Source organism: Dysidea avara, chromosome 13 (assembly GCF_963678975.1).
Source record: "Dysidea avara chromosome 13, odDysAvar1.4, whole genome shotgun sequence".
NCBI lineage: Eukaryota > Metazoa > Porifera > Demospongiae > Dictyoceratida > Dysideidae > Dysidea > Dysidea avara.
Window position 1 is genome coordinate 12,123,446 of NC_089284.1, and position 20,299 is coordinate 12,143,744.

A 20,299-nucleotide genomic window follows, 5' to 3' on the forward strand; every position below is an offset into this window, starting at 1 on the left:
TCACAGACATTTCGCTACGTTTTGAGAAAAACTTGCCACAACTTAAAGCTTTGGCTTCTTATTTAGTTTGGAACATGTTTTATAATTATAATCGTAATTATACATTCCATGCAAGCTAGGGAACTTAATTAGCTGTACAGCAAGTTATACCAGCTAGCAAGTAACTAAACAGTACTTTAGATGTCTTCTATATATAATAATTCAGAACACTTTATGGTTGGTAAACTAGTAACTTGCTACTTTTTAGGAGTATGTAAAGGATTTTACATTAAGTTACCAGCACGCAAGTGTAGTCAAAGTACTTTAAGCACATTATTACTAATTTTAATCATGACTATAATAATAGCAACTTCGTAACCAATATTGTTATGTGTGGTATATTTTAGAACCACTAATAAAACATAAATAAAATAACTTGCATAGTTATGAATGGGAATTGCCTTACATGGTAACTATTTGGTACATGTATGCATGTTTAATATATCACATTTGTTACATGTTACCAATTGCAAGTAACCAGCTAGGTGTTTGTATAGTTGAGCAGTTATGCAAGTTACCAATAGGTAACTTGTATATATAACTACTTGACCGTTCACCAAGTTTACTTACTAGTAAGTGGCCTAAGTATAGTCTATAGTTGCAATTGGTAACTTGCAACAAGTAAGGAGCTTAACTGCATTAAATTGTAATAAAACACCAAATACTATAACTTATATAACTTACATGATAATTGATTTTATACTACACTTAATTACTTCGGTCACCAGTATGAGATACTGTTTGACCATCAACTACATGTATAAATGTGCACAAAAATGTTCTGTGAACTCAGTGTATACTATGTAGCTAGTTGTAATTTCTGTGTATTACAAAGAAATAATCTCACCATAAAGCATGCAAGTAAAATAATTTTACATGTATATATATATATATTAATGGTAATTTGATAACTTCGGGACTAAGGTAGGAAGGTTAACTGTACAGCAAGTCCTAGTTAGCTACCAGGCACAGGAGGGCAGAAACAGTTCTAAATACATTGTGCTTACACAAAGTACAATCTAATTATCCCCAACAATCCCTGAAGTTTGTCTGTCATTGGGGTACAAATAACCAATTGCAACTACCACTGAAGTTTGCAGACTTGAAGAGATCTATACACATGATTTGGCAGAGTGCATGCTTGTGTGGACTGGCCTATTTTAGAAATTGACGTCAAAACAAAACAAACACAAATATGCTTTACATAATTATTTTACACATTTAATATAAAATTCCACACACGCGATTGTATACTGTAGTAGTAAGACATGGTCAGCCATAATCGTCAACAAAAAAATTATTATTAATCGTTTATATAAGTCTTTGCATCTCCCGGGTTAGCTCTTGGTTAGTCTGGTTTCCATGTGTTTCCATAATAGAAAGCATGTCATCAAACATTCCTGAGAATCCTGCCTCAAGGGAGTGTGATACTACTGATAAAACAATATGTGCTCTTTTGTCTTGCTCAAAAGTTTTATTGATAACATCTACATCATCAATGGAAATGATCCTTGCAGCAACAAAGTACTTTGAAAGATTTGCAACATCTAATACATTCATCAGTTTATCATACATGTCTTTAAACACATCTCTTTTCTTCTGGATATCTATACAAAGAAATTACATATTATATATGTATGAACACACACAACTACTCTGATATACATATTAAAAAGAACTATATAGTTATAATTAAAAATATGTTTAAACTTTTGACTTACATTTGAATGACTAAAGATTATTCCTTCAGTTAATGCAAACTTGGAGCTTAACAAGTATTGCATATTTTACAACAAAAGAGAGAGGAAAGCTATACACAATGATTAGTCAATTTATACATACATGATCCATTGCATATGAGAGTGTACATGTATAAAGAGTTTATCATGTAAAAAACTTGTTTTGCCAATAAAGACATATAACAATTCTACTAAACATGCCAATTCTTTTAGATATGTAGTACCATAGTTTGCTTTTTTCATTGTAAATAATTTTCGTATGTAAAATTATGAAGATTTCTTACATGAATTTTTTTGCAAAAGATTGAAATATTCTTTGTAATAGAGCAGTCATTCACATTTTTTATCATGAATTTTTTTGCACAAAAATAACAGTAGTCAATTTGTGTATATAGTGAATGGTTTACCAGTCAATGTGCTTTTCTTAGGAGGAACAAAGAGATGGAATGGTACTGCATTCCTGACAGTTTCATTTCTCTTTACTTGTACTGTGTAATTGACACTAAGCATAATGGTTGGATTACAACAGTTGAATTCAATAATAAAACGAGGCGGAAAATGGTCCCTGTTTTCAGCTGCTTCTAACTCAGCTACTTCTTGGTACCAGATTCGAAAGTTGATCTTTTTAGTATCTATCTGTAGAGGTCAATACATTTGCCACAGTGCAAGTATATACACAGTTTACATTACCTTATCATAATGTAAGCACGTAATATTCCAACCATTTGTTACATCACTTTTATAGTAAAGGCACAGCGTCTCATTCTCATTAGAGGTGACTGCAACATCATAAATCAAACAAGAACTCTTCTGAGTCATCTGTCGGTCAGTGAATCGTTTTTCAACCCTCTAAATTTATATCAGTAAAAGAGCATTATAATTATTTCTATAAATATTTACCATTGTGCAAGGCTCCAAATCATAACAGAAGCAGATCTCAGATTTGAATTCATCTACAGATCTATAGTTGTTTGGTACAACATGATATGCTGCAATTCTATCAATTATCCTTTCACTTTTCTTTGCCAAGCAGTAAGAACAGAAATGATCTGTACTAAAACAGCCAAAAGATCCATCAATTGTGACCTGCAACTCCACATGTGTTTCTTCATGCATTTCTAACAAACTCGGGCCAATAGTCCTATCTTTGTCACAGGCAGTCAGTAGACATAACTCCTCACTGTCCTCTAGGCGAGACACGAAAACATGATGTTCTATCTCAACTTGTATACGCTTTTTAAAAGTATAGCAAGCTCCTAGCCATACGTAAGCACTAATGGGATGAAGACCTTCAGGAATGGCATATGGTCCAAACAAGCTGGCAGCAGCTTGAATCTGTACAACATCACCCACCAAGATAGCACCTTTAGGAACAGTTATTGTTATGGAATACCCTTTGATGAGTAATTTTCCTCCGTCATGATCAAACTTAACTGATACTATGTCACAGTCTGGTAGAGGACACTGCTCAGTGTTCAGTATTACAAAGCAATCTACAACAAAATTTTCATCCCAAATTTGTATGTTTCTCTTATGAGTAAAGACTCACCAGGTAGGATACTTGAACTGCCCTCTGTCGTGCTTGTGTTTTCTACCAAAGTTTCATTGATGCTTACTACAAAAATAGTAGCACATGAGCAAACATGAGTTAATTTTATGCTTTACTATAATAATATACGTATATGCAACTATTGTATGACTCATAATTATATATGCTGGTGTTTACATTGTTTACGTGTATATGATGTATGAGTATCATTAATTATGGAAGCGCACAAAACAAAGGCTTGTGATTTCCCGTCAAACAAATATCAACCAGAAACTAGTTTAGTGTAATTCTCCATGAATGTGTAGAATATGGGTGACACTAAATTGTCTACAGTGACTAGTTCATAGACCACTACATTAAAGTCATTACAGACCTAAAAGTGTCAACTGTCCACAATACATCTGGAAATTAAAATTTTGTCTGCATTTGATTTATATAAGTATTAGAAAGTTTATATTTGAGTAGGGATCGTAGAAATAAAAAACAAGTAAACAAGGAAGGTCATCTACACCTGCAGCTATACTAGCTAGTGGACATTTAATTCTAGAGTATAGTCTTGACTCCACTAGTATAGCCGCAGACCTCCCTTGTTACCTTGCCTTGATCCCTACAGTTTCTAATCTTTCCTTATACTTTTTCGTTTACTTTTTTGTAACAATTACTGGTGAACCAAGCTCAAAGTACATAACACATCAAAGGAAAGAATAGTACCAGCCAGACATAATGTGCACTCCAACCATCAGCTACTGGAAAGCGTTGTTACCATTTCGCTTCATTTTCAGCTGTTATACAGCATTACAAATGAAGAACAGTGCCAGTTACTACAGAAATTGCAATTAAACGTGCACCCTTATTATCAATTACTGGGAAGTGAATGGCTATTCCACTTCATTTCAGGTATGTTCTACCTGTTATACAGCATTACAAACAAAGAAGTGTATTTTCTGTCGGTTGAATGTAATGAATTAGACAGAAAATAAGCTCCCGCATGAATACTATTGGTGGTCACGTGAGCATCTCACGTGACAAGGGTTTTAAAAGGCTGTTGTAGCGTGAAAAGTTCATTCTACGCCACGTGTTCACACTAGTGGGTTACCTTTTTGGTTTTTTAGACAGTTCTTTTCAACAGATGTCGATGGAAGAAGAACAAGTACGGCAGATTGCTAGTGCAGTCTCGACGACCATCGGGGAGCAGTTTGCCGCCAAGTTCAGCGAATTCCGTCAGGAGATGGTCGCATCCCAAGCGGCATGTTCCCAAAGCGTCATGGAGAAACTCACTCGCAAGACGCACACGTTTAAGAAAAAGGGTTGTGAAGCCCAGTTCGTCTTTAATGACAAGATAGACGACCACGTGCAAGCTGCCAAAAAGCAGCTGGAGAAGATAACAGCAACCGACGAGCCTTCCCAGCGAGCTCTGGAGCAAGCAAAAGCTGAACTGGAGCAAGGTGATGAGGAGATCCGTGTTCGTCAAAAACACATCAGAATTGCTGATCGTTCGGATTGGGGAGTAGTCGCCGAATATGAGGCCGATGAGCTTGCGGATAATTCGGACGACGAGAAGCGGCTGTACCGTGCTCGGAAAGAGAGGGACGCCAAGCGTAAACGTGCAGCGTCTGGTGGGCCGGCCAGCAGAAAGAAGCCCAGGAGAGAGGAGGCACCGAGGTCCAATGAGGGTGCTGCCAGGATGCCACCAGGACCAAGGACCGTGACAAGACCAATTGGGCCCTGCTACAGTTGCTCGCAGATGGGCCACTTAGCAAGGAGTTGTCCCAGGAATCAGCAACCGTATCCTTTTGGTCAATCATGTGTTGGTGCCGTTGGCGACATAAGTGTTACAACATGTAGTGTTGATTCTGTGGGTCAATGTCAGAGTGGAGTAAAGGACTCCCAGAGTCAAGGGGTGGCTCATAACATAGGACTGAAAAAGGGTGTTGATGAGACAGCTCAGCAAAATTGCAAACTAACTGAGTACAAAGAAGGTGTTGATAAGACACCTTCACAAAGTAGTGAAAACCCAATTCCAAGTGTTGATGGCCTTGAACTTACTACAACTGGGCCTGCTGGGGCATGTGGTGGGCAAGAAGCTCTGGACAGTGAGCATGTCCCTCCTGAACCCCTAGACAGTTTTGGGTTAGGCTCTGCCAGCTTTGAGAATGAGTGGGAACTGGCTAGATCCTGGGAATGGGAAAATATGGGGGCCAGAGGCCCACAAATAATGGACGTACAAGGGAGGCTTAAGCAAAATATCCTGTTTTGGTCCAAGGTTCTTATGGCCCCAGCTACAGTAATTGATTGGATTCAAAATGGCTATAGGTTACCCCTCCAGTTTATGCCTACCCCGTTTGAGCAGGGTAACCACAAGTCTACCGTGGACTACAAGGATTTTGTCACGGACAGTGTGCAGGAGCTAGTAAACAACAGGTGTGTGAGAGAGGTGGGAACAAGGCCAACAATTTGTAGTCCCCTATCAGTCGTAGCTAGCCACAGTGGTAAGCATAGGTTGGTAGTAAATCTTAGGCACTTGAACCAGTTCTTACGTAAAGACCATTTTAAATATGAAGACCTAAGAATTGCCACTTTGATGTTTGAGAAGGGGGATTTCTTGATGAAATTCGATCTGAAATCAGGCTATCACCACTTGGATATAATTGAAGAGCACCAATCTTTTCTAGGGTTTGCTTGGGACTTGAAAGGTGTCCCCAAGTATTTTGTATTTACAGTTTTACCTTTTGGTTTAGCTTCAGCATGCTATGCTTTTACCAAACTTTTGAGACCACTGATTGCATACTGGAGGGGCCAAGGTTTGAAGGTTGTCCTGTACTTAGATGACGGTATAGTGGCAGTAAAGGGTGAGGACCAGGCAAAAAGGGTGAGTGTACAGATACGCAATGATCTGGGTGAAGCTGGCTTTGTAGTTAATGAGGCTAAGTCACAATGGGTACCTGTTAAACGATTAATTTGGCTTGGTTTTGAAATTGATTTGGAGAAGGGTAAAATAGTAGTGCCAGAATCAAAATTAGAAAACACTTGTGACTTGTTGCAGTCGTTGGTGAAAAGGCCAACTGTCCCTGCTAGAATGTTGGCTAGTGCTATTGGCAAATTAATATCCATGTCGATGGCTCTAGGCCCAGTTACACGCCTCATGACACGCAGCCTATATGGCGCACTGAACACTAGGCGATCATGGTGTGCCCTATTACAGCTTCCTGAGGAGGCGAAAAGTGAAGTGGAATTTTGGATTGGGAAAATAAAGGAATTTAATGGACAAAATTTATGGCCCAAGCCATCAGCAGTGAGGGTGGTTTTCTCAGATGCAAGTGACACTGGGTTTGGGGGGTATACAGTAGAGCATGGAGGCCTTATTGCCAGTGGTCAATGGACTAAGGAGGAGGCCCAGCAAAGCTCTACTTGGCGGGAGCTTAGAGCGGTGCGTTTGGTTTTGGAATCATTTGGTCCCAAGCTGCAAAATGAAAGGATAAGGTGGTTTACAGACAATCAAAATGTGGTTAGGATAGTTCAATGTGGTAGCAAAAAAGCAGCCCTCCAGCAGGAGGCATTGGCTATTTTTGAATCCTCAGTGGTGGCCAGAATTCGATTAGAGCCAGAGTGGATACCTAGGCGGGAGAATGAAGTAGCAGACTACATTAGTAGAATTATTGACTACGATGATTGGTCGCTAAACCCATTGGTATTCAAGGAACTAGACAGGCTTTGGGGGCCTCACACTATTGATAGGTTTGCTGATTGGTGTAACAATCAAGTGTCACGTTTCAACTCGCGTTATTATTGCCCGGGTACTGAGGCCATTGACGCTTTCACGTGTGACTGGGGCCAGGATATTAATTGGTGGTGCCCCCCACCGTTTCTGGTCCCGCGGCTGTTAAAGCATGCTAGCATTACAAAGGCTAAAGGAACGTTGGTTATTCCTAAGTGGGTTTCAGCCCCTTTTTGGCCGCTAATTTTTCCCAACGGGACCAATCCAGCCCAGTTTGTGAAAGAAGTTAGGGAACTACCCAAAGTTGAAGGCCTGTTTGTAGAAGGTCGCTCGGGTTGCAATTTGTTTAAAGGGGTCCCTAACACCCCAGTGATAGCCTTGCGTCTCAAATGGTAGCTGTTAGGATGGTTTCTTGTTTACAACAGTTAGTAGCCTGGAGTGCTGGTGTTCACGACCGGAGTATGGTCACAGCCAGAGTTCTGCTGTTCTATGACTGGAGTATGGTTACAGCCTGGAGCGCTGGTGTTCTAGGACCGAGTACGATTGCAGCCGGAGTGCTGGTGTTCTATGACCTGAGTAGGGTCACAGCCCGGAGTGTGGGTGTTCTATGACCGGAGTATGGTCACAACCTGGAGTGAGGTCCATGACCTGAGTATGGTTACAGCCTGGAGTGCTGGTGTTATATGACCTGAGTATGGTCACAGCCTGGAGTGCTGGTGTTATATGACCTGAGTATGGTCACAGCCTGGAGTGCTGGTGTTATATGACCTGAGTATGGTCTCGGCCTGGAGTGCCGGGTTATATGACCGAGTATGGTCTCAGCCTGGAGTGCTGGTGTTATACAACCTGAGTATGGTCACAGCCTGGAGTGCTGGTGTTATATGACCCGAGTATGGTCACAGCCCGGAGTGCTGGTGTTATATGACCGGAGTATGGTCACAGCCTGGAGTGCTGGTGATCCATGACCTGAGTATGGTCATAGCCTGGAGTGCGGTCGGGATTCTACCAGAGTAGGGCCCCAGCTTGGTGAGGTGAGTTAGTGTTGCCACAGCCTGGAGTGCTGTTGTTCAGGGAAACAGTTAATCCTTGAAGGCCGATAATTGTAACGTATTGCTGGTTATATAAATTGAGAATTTTTACGAGGGTATACTAATTGTATGTGGTCACGAATGTCTGCTTATATATTTTTCAGAGGTATTCTCCCATGGAGCCTGGCTGGATTTGAAAGAGTTGCAGGACCCTGCTCTGCAGGAGCTGGCAAAGAGGATTCCGGATACTGTCCTACATGGTCGAGCTGGCTCCACAGTCAAAAAGTACTTGGGAGCATTCAGGAGGTGGAAGTCCTGGGCGAAGCAGCATCAGTTGCCAGTTGTGCCAGCTAAAGAAGCTCATGTTGCATTGTACCTCCAGTATATAGGTGATACTTTACAATCCAAATCAGCAGCAGAAGAGGCTTGTAATGCTTTATCTTGGATACACTCAACGGCAGGGTTGGTATCCCCAGTAGGTTCCCCGTTGGTAAAGGCAACGTTACAAGGTTTACAGAGAATGCTAGCTAAGCCAGTCTGCAAGAAAACCCCAGTAAAGGTCGAGATGCTGGAGCAAATGGTAGCAGATGCAAAGCGGAGTGGCTCCCTGTCAGATATGCGTTTAACTACTGCATGTCTTATTGCATTTGCAGGGTTCCTGAGATTTAGTGAATTGATCAATGTCCAGACTAGCCATATATCACTCAGGCAGGATGCTATGGTGATCAAGATTCCCCATAGCAAAACGGACCAGCTCAGGAGAGGGGATGAAGTGATCATTGCAAGAAGTGGAAAGGAGACCTGTCCTGTGTCATACTTGGAAAATTATTTACAGAGAACTGATACTTCACTGCAGGTGCAGAGATTCCTTTTCCGGCCGATACGTAGGACCAAGAATGGTGAATGCCTTCGTGAGGCAGGCAGTATTAGCTACACATGCATGTGGGAGCAATTCAAAAGAAAGGTCGGTATGCTGGGATATAATCCGACCGATTTTGGTTTGCACAGTCTGCGTTCTGGGGGAGCTACTAAGGCAGCTAATGCAGGTGTGCCAGATAGGCTGTTTAAGCGTCACGGACGTTGGAAGTCCGAAAATGCCAAGGATGGCTATGTGGATGACTCAGTAGAGCACAGATTGTCTGTCACCAAACAGCTGGGTTTATAATGTATTCTTGTACAAGCTTTCTTTGTAACCCTAGAGTGATGATTGGTAGCCCACGTTTGGTGGCGGCACAACCCAATGTGTTGTAGGGTGGTAGGGGTAATAGTATGGTGAGGGAGGTGTATTTTCTGTCGGTTGAATGTAATGAATTAGACAGAAAATAAGCTCCCGCATGAATACTATTGGTGGTCACGTGAGCATCTCACGTGACAAGGGTTTTAAAAGGCTGTTGTAGCGTGAAAAGTTCATTCTACGCCACGTGTTCACACTAGTGGGTTACCCCTCCCACCCTCCCTGTGATGTTATGGATATTTGATTTTCCTTGACTATAGGTAGCTGAGGGCTGGATGGCAGAGGAATAGTTGACTTTTTCTTGTTTGTTTTGGTTTTGCATACACATGAGTGGAGCTCTATTTGTTTTGGTTTTTCCTAGTAGGCAAAAAAAAAAAAAAAAAAAAAGAAAAGCCTACTAGGTTTTTCCCGGTGGTTGTCCGGGGGCTGGACAGCCACAAATTTATTATTTACGGTTATTATGATTTGGAGCTAAGCCCCCCACTCAACCGGTAGTTGTAGTTTATTGACTTAGGTGTTATGGTTGTAATTTTGTTGGTTTAAAAATTTGATGATTGGTAGCCCACGTTTGGTGGCGGCACAACCCAATGTGTTGTAGGGTGGTAGGGGTAATAGTATGGTGAGGGAGGCGCCTCTGCAATCAATCCGCTCACTACAGAAATTACAGATGATTTTCATGACAGTCAGCTTGCACCTCGTCACACCTTTAAGAGTAGTGGAGAAAGAAATCAGACACAAAGGAGGACAAAGGTAAGTCCAAGATGCATGCACTGTAGTTGCTGCAGTTAGCAAAAAGGCACATCCTGGGCCAAAGCAATGTCGAAAAGTGAAGAAATCAAGCCCATAGTGTTAAGCATAGTCAAGTTACGCTGCTGGCTGAAGGAATCAGTTAGCCAGTTGGTAGAAAATTGGTTAAACAGAATATTTTAAAATTTCATAGAAACTTGTAGGAAACTAGGGTTTGGAGTCACTCTAAAGGCATATTTGGGCTTGGTTATGCTTAACCACTACCGCCAAAAAGTGAAGCTGTTACTTGGGTGATACTGAAGGGCAAGAAAGCTCAAACCTCCATGATCACTACTATAAAGTACTACTGTACTGTATGATATATACAAAGTCCACACATTAAAAGTATACTACCTGTTGGCTGTTGTTGGAGAGTAGAGCATAATGGTTCATTAACCTAAAGGCATACAAAATGAAGTCAGCACAATGCATTGTATAGCAAAGCAATATATAATAATTATACGGGCACAATGTGGAGTCTATGAAATTTATAAACCTGAAGGCCCGGGCTGTAGCGCACGAGCGAAGCGAGGGCGCTACTAAGGGCCGGAGGGTTTATTAATTTCATAGACTACACATTGTGCCCGTATAACTGCTTTTAAAATTAGACTCTATTTCACGTTACACTCAGATTACCTAGCTCATCCACGGCTGTTTCTGCTGTAGGCTCAGCAAAAGCGGCTGGTTTTCTTGCGATAATACTAGCGCCATGGCAACTATGCATCCTCACGTGACAAAATAATCGCGCTTGTTAAATCACTACACGTGAAAAATGCATAACGATTGGATAAACCTAGATTTTGAGCATATGTTATATTGTGCCTGAAGGCGTGGAGTATATTAGAAAACAAGGTGGAGTATATGAGATTTATTACCCACCCAAAACAGCCTAAATAGAGTCTAAATATTGGTATTTTACTTTAGAGGTAGCCATCATGAAGGGGTAAAAACCATGAAGACAATTTTTAAAATACTATGGGTACTGTCTATAGGGATAAAATGATACATAGCAGACGAGTCACTTTATTACAATTTGCAGTCCATAATAGTGCTTGCTGTGTAATAGGACAGCAATAATTTAATCACACATACTCATTAAATTTGTATAATATATATATACTGTACCAGATGTGAAAAATCCAGCTCAGTACTATACAATACAAACCTTGGACAAAGTGGCATCATTCAACCAGACATCACCAGAAGACAATTGACTGATTTGATGCATATACTTTGCATCTAGTGCTTCCCAAACAACAGCATCAGAACAGTATCTACTATTTGATGTATCTATAACTTTCTCAGACTGATAGCACTTTCCAATACTAAGCATTGTCATATCATCCTCCACTTCATATAAAGGAACTAAAAATTGTACCAACTCATTATATGGTTTCATGACAGTCAATAAGTTTTCTGGAAAAGTGGCACTGACAACCACAATGTGTCCACTGATAAGCCCCAGCCACAATGTATCCCTTGCAATATTTGCAGATAATATTTTACTCTTCTGCTTGTCACATTTCCTATCTACAAGATCATATGAGTTCAAGTTACATACACATATGCGTTGTTGAACATTCCAAGCTGAAATTGTGTGCCCATGAATGCGGACACTCCACACTATCTCTGCATCTGAAGATATGAAAAATTTCCCAACCAGTTGACCTACATCAATTTCCTTCATTTCCTCATCAAATGTAAGGTCTTCAAGCTTTACAAACAAAATCTGATGGCCTGTGGACACCCACAAAAGAGACATGCTCTTAATCACAACCAGGGAATGTATAGGCTTGTCTGAAACTTTTTGCTGTTTAATTAGTAAAACTGTTTCATTTATTTGAGGATCGAGGCCACTTGCAAACATCAGACACCATCCATTTGCAGTACCCACATACACATGATTATCAGAAAAAGTCAAACAGGTGCCATAGTCACCTTTGGGCGATGCATCATCGTTGTCCTCCTCTGTCTGTATAGGAATTTCTACATAACTACATTGGTCTTCCTTTCTTTCAACTTTCACTAAAGCTCCTTTACGATTAGCTAGTCTGGTAGTGGCCCACACAGCATCCTGATGGGGAGACATACAACAAATCTGATGATCTTTGATGAAGCACTTTCTGTCTGTCTCCATACCCTTCATTGTAAACATAGAAATATTTGCACCATCAATTCCCTGATGGCATAGCCATGCGAAACCTGATAAAGTACCAGCACAGACACAACTAATAGAATAAGCATTGTGGAGGCAGGTTACACCCATCACTAGTTGAAAAACTGGATCACACAAATGCTGTACCACATTTGATAAATCAGGACGGTTTGTGGGATTAGGTTGGCAGCATTGTTTCACCAAGTTTTCCATGTGATACAACTCAGAATCAGGAACTGAAATGAATTCATAGCTGGTTGGAGTTTCCCATATTGGTATTGACTGTCTCTGTTCAATGGGGTAACTCCTTTGCATCATTAGTAAGAATAAGAGACCGAGAGAGAAAATGTCTACCCTGTAATCATATATTGCCTGCTGACGTACCTCTGGGGCTACAAACTGTCCAGCTTCAATACCTCCTACATCTCCATAAGTTGCTAGCTCCAGATCAGCTAACTTACAATTGATCAAATTATCTAAACATAGAGACCACATCAAAACTCTGGTTGAAGTGAGATGACGATAAATTACTGGTATGGTGTGGAGAAAACGCAAAGCAGATGTGACCTGTGCTGCAATTCGATACACAACAATCCTGGACACTGGAAGTCTTTCCTTCAATAAGCACATGTCTAATGTTCCAAGTGGACCATCTTCCATCACGAGTGTGACATTCGGATAGTTACAAACTCCAATGATGGCAGCTAGACAAGGATGATTTGCCTTCTGTAAGTAAGCAACTTCGGCCCGAAAATTTCTTAAGACTTCTTCAAACAAAGCAAAATTTTTCTCATTGAAAGCTTCTTCACACATAACATATTGTTTTGCAATGACTGACTTCACTTGGCCATCACCATTATCTAATTCTCCTTGCAATGCTTTTCCAAACTTCCCTCTCCACATGACATTCTCAGACAACTGAACATTTTCAAAATCAAATGTGGTCATGTCATCTAACAAAAGATCAGGTGCTAGTAACTTAAGCTGTACTTCTTTATGACAGACATCACAACTCAAATTTGTTTGCTCACACAAATTAGGAAGTAAGTCCTTCACTTTAAACATTGCTTTGTTATCAATGCATGACTTGGCACACTCATAACAAGGGAAAATTTGTCCACATTTTCCAGCAAGACCAGGAAACCATTCATTTACTATCTGCTGAACCAGATTAACTAGTCGACTCATGATTCCTCTTTGTTCTGCCGCTAAGGAAACAGTGATGGTGATACCATCATTGCCACCAATACGACATGACTTTATGCAAAAACGTAGATCATTTGCAAAACAACAGAGACCTGTAGCCCAGTACTGTATATTTTCATTTGAATGCTGTTGTGATGGAGAGTCAAGTTGATTCAGTAATTCTTTTACATCATCAATGGTGTTTATCAGCCGTGAAAGTAATCGACTCCACAGTCCAGGTGGAGTGGCTGTTTCAAAGAGAAAGTGACGTATATAGCAAAACTCTTCACCTTCAAGTTCATCAACCACTGGTCTTACAGCAGGTAAAAAATTTGGAATCAAAAATGTGTCAGCTTGTTTATCCAATGCCAAGGCTATTTCAAAACGATTAAACAACACCAAATATTGCTCGAGAAAGGAATCAGAGTAAGGTTCTTTAGCCGACTGAAACAATTTATGCAAATCAGTCTTGCTGATTACTCCATTAACAACATGCTCATTTCTTTCCTTAACTGTGATAACAGTGGACATAAGTTTACAAAGCCACTGAGGATTTATGAAGTATAAGTCATCAAGATTGTGTCGGTGATCATCAAAGTGCAACAATGAACCAATATCATGTAAGAACAGTGCAGCTGCTCTAATCTCATCATTACTCTGAAGATCTGCCTGATGAAGATTTCTCACCAAATCGTTGAACTCTCCAGTCTGCAAAACAGGTTTGCTTTGCTTTAATAATTCTCTATCTACCAGCTTATAACTGGTTGGAATATCAGACCCCATTACTGCATGACCATTTATTCTGTATTCACTTGCAGCATTGTAAATCTTAAGTTTCAGATCTGTAACACCTATTTGCTTTCCCTCAAGTCCTACATATGTTATACAAAATACGTTTTTCTCTATAAAACTTTGATCAAGGTTGTTGTGGAAAATCTGTGTGTACTCTGCACATTTGGCATTAGCAGCCTCTTTTCCCAACTCTGAAACGAGAAGATCAAGATGTGTACCAACAATGATAATACAGGACTGGGGAGCTCTCAATATTATGTTGCTTAGCCATGATTCCAATTCTCTAATGCCTTTCTCTCCTTCCGTGACCTTCCACACTGCCAAGTAGAGTGACCGCTTACTCAAGAATACTTGATGTGTTGCATAATACTCTACTTGGCCAGCAAAGTCCCACACACTGAAATAGAAATAAGTCCCATACAATGAATGTGGTCGATATCGCCATTCACAAATATCAACACCAACTGTGTGCCCTTTTTCAATTGGCCTATCCCTAAGACATCCGACCATGGTGGTCTTGCCAACTTCTTGTTTTCCAACTAGCATTAGTTTCATATGGAAATACTTGCCCAGTTTAACAAATCGACTTTTTAAGTATGAAACACAAATTTTTGTATCTTCACAGATGCTTAAAGGAGGATCGAATAGACGGTGCAGCCCTTTTACAGTAAGAGTATTCAATTCCTTTAAACGGCCAAGTGCAACTGGTAAAATGATAATGTCAGAATTAAAACTAATGTCAAGGCTATTTAAATTGCTCAAAATGCAAATACAATTGGGAACTTCTCTAAAACGATTGTAACCTAACCACAATTCTTTCATGGAAGCTGAACATTTATTGGTTGAACGGTCTGGCAAAGATCTTAGCTCATTATGTGAAAGATTAAATCGGATAAGAGAATCAGACCATGAAATATTTGGAAGAGAAGACAGCTTGTTGTAGGATAAATCTATTTCTTTAATACAAGGTAGTTCTAAAATTGATGGTGGGATCTCCCTAATGTTATTGCGATGTAGGTCAAGTTTAGTACACCTTTTCAGACAAGACGCCAAAGCAGGTACAGCTGGTAGACAATTCAGCTGGTTCTGAGAAATGTCGAGATGTTTTATCACAATGGAAACCTTTCGAAGCCACTTAATTTCCACTTCAGTTAAACTCAAATCATTCCACCCAACACTACCATTATCAGCATCAATATTGGTGATAAACAACAACTCATCAAGAACCTTATTATGGTTAAGTTTAAGGGCTATCTTTATGGGAACTTTCGTCCTCATTTTTTCTTCAGATACATGCTTCACAATTTTGTCAGGGCTTAGTGTACACTTAACCTCAGAACCATCAACAACTGGCACTATCTCATCAGAGACTACTGCTACTGCTTCATTGGAAGGTTGCTCATTTTCAGGGAGAGTGAAATATTTTGTAATTTCTTCAGATGCAGGATTTTTTAACAAAGTTCGCAGAAGTTTATAATTGTTTTCTTTTGCTGCTTTTATCATAAGTAGCATAAGTGCAATATCAACTCGTTCACTGCATTTCATTACCTCTTCAATGTTCTCTGCTCCAACAAAGATCAACTTCTCAGCATTGGTACAGTTATTTTTCACAACAGCAACCTTTAAAGCTCTTTCATAGCAGTGATCCTCCAATCTCCTTCGATCAATTTTGAGTAATGCATCTAGGTTGCTTCCTTTTTGTCCTGCAGCTCTAATAATTTCTAAATAAAAACAGAAGTTACCTTTATACTTGTTCATTATGAACAACAATAAGGAAATGTTTTACATAGGAACAATTGCAACAAAATAGCATTAAAACAAGGGAGCTCGCTGATACCTCCAGCCGTACTAGTACACATTTAGTTGTCATATACCTTGCATCATACAGTACAGTACATGGTACTGTAAATTAGGAATCATACAGACTTGCTTTCCCACAAAACGTTGTGAAGGACTGTTATATATCTTAACATTATATCTAGTTTGTAATTACCTTTGATAGACAATAAGTTTTGTAGTTAGCTGGTTTTGCAATTATTTTTTGACAAATTGACAGTTAATATTTGTGGAATTTGTACAGGTGTTTTAATTGTTCTGCCAGGTTCCAGAAACTTCTATGTAATAACTGTAGTATGCGTGCTTTCAATCATATGATAAGTGTTGTAATAGCTAGTGGTTCTATCCATTACAAATGTACTGACCAGAAACCAGCCTCACAATACTTTTGCACAAAATAATTCTTTCAAATATTATTTAGTGGGATTTTCTACTGACTGATTGACTAAAACATGCCCAACTGTAACTCAATAATGAGTAAGGACATGTCTGTGAGCTTGACGTTTTCACTATTAGACATTGCTTAAATCGGTCCAGCTTTAGTGCCATTTGGCATACGGCATACCCCCTTTATACTTAGGTCAGTAGCTAAGTTATTGGGTGGTTTATAAAAGCAAAAACCTTATACAGGAGAATTTTTTGCACATTGCCACCATCCAAATTCTGAGGGGGAGAGGGAATTTTCGCATCTTCAGGGTGTCCATATCAAACAATGCCATTTTGACCAAGCTGCAAAGTTCAAGGGGGAAAATTTTCATAATCAATGAAAATCACAAAAAATTCTCCCTTTGCAAAAACCCACCATACAGTGTACCACTATAGTTCAGCAGTATGTGGTTGATAATAGAGATTGCCTATGTTTTTTGCCAAATCCTAATAGAACACTCACCTAAACACCACCATAAAAAAGTTCCCTAATCACAAAAAAGCCTTAGAAGTTATTTTGGAAGAAATATAGCTCTACAGGAAAATATGAAGTCAAAAGGAACCAATAAAAGTACTTTTTTTTGAAAACTGAAATTTATGTCATTCTGTACAAGTACACAAAAATTGGGATTTTCAACTAGAGTAGGGACCATATAGCACAACGATAAAAAGTACTGAAACAAGCTGGAATAGTGCACGATATCAAATCACAGTAAAACAATAAGAAGTGTTATATATCCCCACTGTGCTCTTCTTATGGTATCTTCAGCACAGTAGGGATATAACACTTCTTATTATTTTACTGTGATATTTAATATTGTGCACTACTCCAGCTTGCTTCAGTACTTTTTATCGATATGCTATATGGTCCCTACTCTAATTAAAAATTCCAATTTTTTTGTGTACTTGTTTGTTAACTTTTTTGTAAAATAAAATTATTATGACTGGTGAACCCACTCATACCGCATCAAAAGAAAGAAATGACACCACACACCCCAACTACCAATTATTGTCTAAAAAGTGAAGTATACATTACGCTTCATTGTCAGCTATGTTCAACCCATTACATCACAAACCAAGAACTGTTCGAAAAGCACCTCTGCAATCCAAGTAGCCACTATGAAAATACGGACGATTTCCGTTACGAAGGGAAGCCATCACATGCTACTGCCAAATTGACACCTTTCGCTGTCAGCCAAGCTGAATAGGACACAAAGGAGGGCACTGTTAAGTTTATGAAGAATGCATTATACGTACTGTGGTTTGCCAAAAGACATCTCTCGGGAGCAACGTCGAACAGTGAAAAAATCAAGCCCATAGCCTTAACTGTTATCAAGTTACACTTGTCTAAAGGCATCAGTCAGTCAGGCAGTCAGTAATTAGAAAACTCTGTTTAATAATTTTTATTTAAAATTCCGTAGCAACTTGTTGATAGCATTTCGGGTTGATCTGAAAGCTTGTTTGGGCTTAGTTTTACCTTACCTCTACTGCCTCATCGTCATCAGGGAAATCAAGGCTGGTTTTTGGGTGATTTTTTTTTGTGGGCCATGCCTACTCCTTTGTGGTCTCTACTATCTGCAAGCTTATATGGAGCCACACCCACTAATCAAGTATGAGTTCTAGTCTGTAAGCCACACCCGTTTGCATGTGTGGTACCACACTAATTTACCAGTAGGGTGTGTTTAAGTAGTATCCACGCGAAGTTACTTCAACAACTACTAACAAAAGCTTGGACCTAATAATATTGACCAAATTTAAATTTGGCAGTTTAGTGATGAATCACCAATTCACCAAGTTTAGTTCACCACCAAATTTAATTGATTTATGGTATGGGTCTGATAGTACTGACAGTAACACTTCTTTGTTGTTAGTCAAAGTAACACTTCTTTGTCCAGTGTTTGTCAAATCCATAAATTATGTTAGTATGAAAAAGTTATCCACACAAATTACTATATAGCTACTTACGGAGCTTACTTAGCTAATTTTTTTTTCCCTTTTGAAGCTGGCACAAATTAAATAAAGTAGCATCATGTTGTGATACACAATAGTAGCTAGCTACAATAGCTAAATTAAATTAGTTGTAGGTCATGCAACTATTATTGTTACACGTGCCCACCTACCCCAGGTTGACTAGGTTTCAGCGAGCCGAGTGCATATGTCACCAGAAGTCAGGGACATTTGCACAGGTCTACAAGACAGTATTGAATGTATAATAGACTGCAGTTAGCAGTTTCAAATTTCAATATAAACAATGCCAGTGAAAACTAAACTTATCGGCAGAGGCCCATCATATTTTTTAAGAATAGAAGAACCGGTCCTAATGGCACGCCCATCCACTGACGCTGCAGAATTAGTCTCATGGCTTTGAAACCAACCTGGACGTATACTAACATTGATAACCATGCAGTTGACTCACCGTGACTCCTCAGAGATCTGGCTACATCAGTTTTGAAGTTTTGTTCTGCCGTTTCCGTCGGCGTTCGTCCAAACGCATCAGTCACACGCAGATCAGTCTTTTCATCTTCTAGCAGCGCTTTAACAGATGAAGCTTGTCCGGCCGAGGCCGCTAAATGAAGTGGAGTATATCCGCCATCTGCAGTTTTGCAGTTAGCGTCTGCCCCGAATTGTAGCAACAATTCTATTATTTTGTAGTGTCCACTGCTCGCAGCGGCGTGAAGTGGATTGTAACCAAAGAGACCCTTTGCGATCGCTCGCTGACCATGCGTATCCAAAATCTTCTTCACTTTATCGTATTCGCCGGCCGTGCACAAGTCGTATAATCTTCCAGCAACATCATGAACACCTTGGACAGTTGAATCATCCGAAGTTGACATTTTACTAACAACAAAATGTCATTACTAGGAACAAACAACGAAAAGCCACAGTGTACTGAACCTAAAAATCCCTTGAAAACTACCTAACCGCGATTACGTCAGCGCTGTAGCCCGGTATGCCAGGGCCCGCGCTAATAAAGGGAAAGTTTTGTCCCACTAGTGCCACACACAGTACACAGTGCTTTGAATATTCTAACGAAGTTTACATATTTCATGTTGTAAAAACTACAAAGACACGAATTATTTGGTGTGGCCTAAAGCAACTGGTAGCTAGCTATATACATGATCTTAATTGTTCCTGGTCCCCTAGCTCCTGTATCAGTTTTTGGCTTTCTCTAATTTTGACCACTATTGGTGTTGTCATTGTTGTGCCTGTGCTAAGAACACATATAGTCTATTTGGTGCTCAGAAGCTTACTGGTTATTATAGTATAAGAACTTTAAGTTCAATTAGGGAGGTCGCATACACCAGCAGATATACTATAGTGGTAGGCATTCCACCCCAATTTTTAAATTTTGGAAAAATGGGCTTTTTTATATGCTCAATAGATAGAGTATTGATTGTTGATCTCAGAAATATATAGTTTGTTGGGTTGGAATTAGCTACTTTGGCATGCACAGTGCTTAAAAACTGAAAAAGGGTACATTTTTTCTCCAGGGCTCCCCATACATTTAAAAGGGGAAAATGGCACAATTGAATCAGGAAGCCATCTAGCAATCTGGACTATCTTGAAACTACAGTTACTTCTAGCTGCAAGTCTGTGCATGTAATGAGAGTAACTTCAGATCTTATCGTATCTCAGCGATCTTTGTATGCATTGTGGTGAGCAAATATATTTCACCTACTGCACACTTCTCAATACAACGGTGTATACCCATAGGCAAGTGGCTATCTCAAGTAAGTAAAAACATAAAGACTTACAAAGGTAAACAACCAAAGTGGAGGTGCCACAATGATGCAACAATACCTAAGGTGGAGTTG

The 20,299-nt window shown here is 39.7% G+C and overlaps 2 protein-coding genes across 3 annotated transcripts; one reads left to right on the forward strand and one right to left on the reverse strand.

Moving 5' to 3' along the window:
- Positions 1 to 1,194: 1,194 nt before the first annotated feature.
- Positions 1,195 to 19,385, reverse strand: LOC136243768 (leucine-rich repeat serine/threonine-protein kinase 1-like). Of its 2 annotated transcripts, none has more exons than XM_066035376.1 (8): positions 18,901 to 19,381; positions 11,256 to 15,943; positions 10,445 to 10,487; positions 3,328 to 3,393; positions 2,679 to 3,271; positions 2,469 to 2,627; positions 2,186 to 2,414; positions 1,195 to 1,646 (listed from the first exon to the last, which is right to left on the reverse strand). In XM_066035376.1, the coding sequence occupies exons 1-8, from the start codon at positions 19,316 to 19,318 to the stop codon at positions 1,351 to 1,353; spliced, it is 6,492 nt and encodes a 2,163-aa protein (XP_065891448.1). In that variant the 5' UTR covers positions 19,319 to 19,381; the 3' UTR covers positions 1,195 to 1,350. The 2 variants fall into 2 exon arrangements, 1 of the variants encoding a protein (XP_065891448.1); XR_010694985.1 differs by having other exon boundaries at positions 1,507 to 1,646; positions 2,063 to 2,414; positions 18,901 to 19,385.
- On the forward strand, positions 4,266 to 9,892 carry LOC136243770 (uncharacterized). Its single transcript, XM_066035377.1, has 2 exons — positions 4,266 to 5,112; positions 9,569 to 9,892. The coding sequence occupies exons 1-2, from the start codon at positions 4,457 to 4,459 to the stop codon at positions 9,570 to 9,572; spliced, it is 660 nt and encodes a 219-aa protein (XP_065891449.1). The 5' UTR covers positions 4,266 to 4,456; the 3' UTR covers positions 9,573 to 9,892.
- Positions 19,386 to 20,299: the final 914 nt, after the last annotated feature.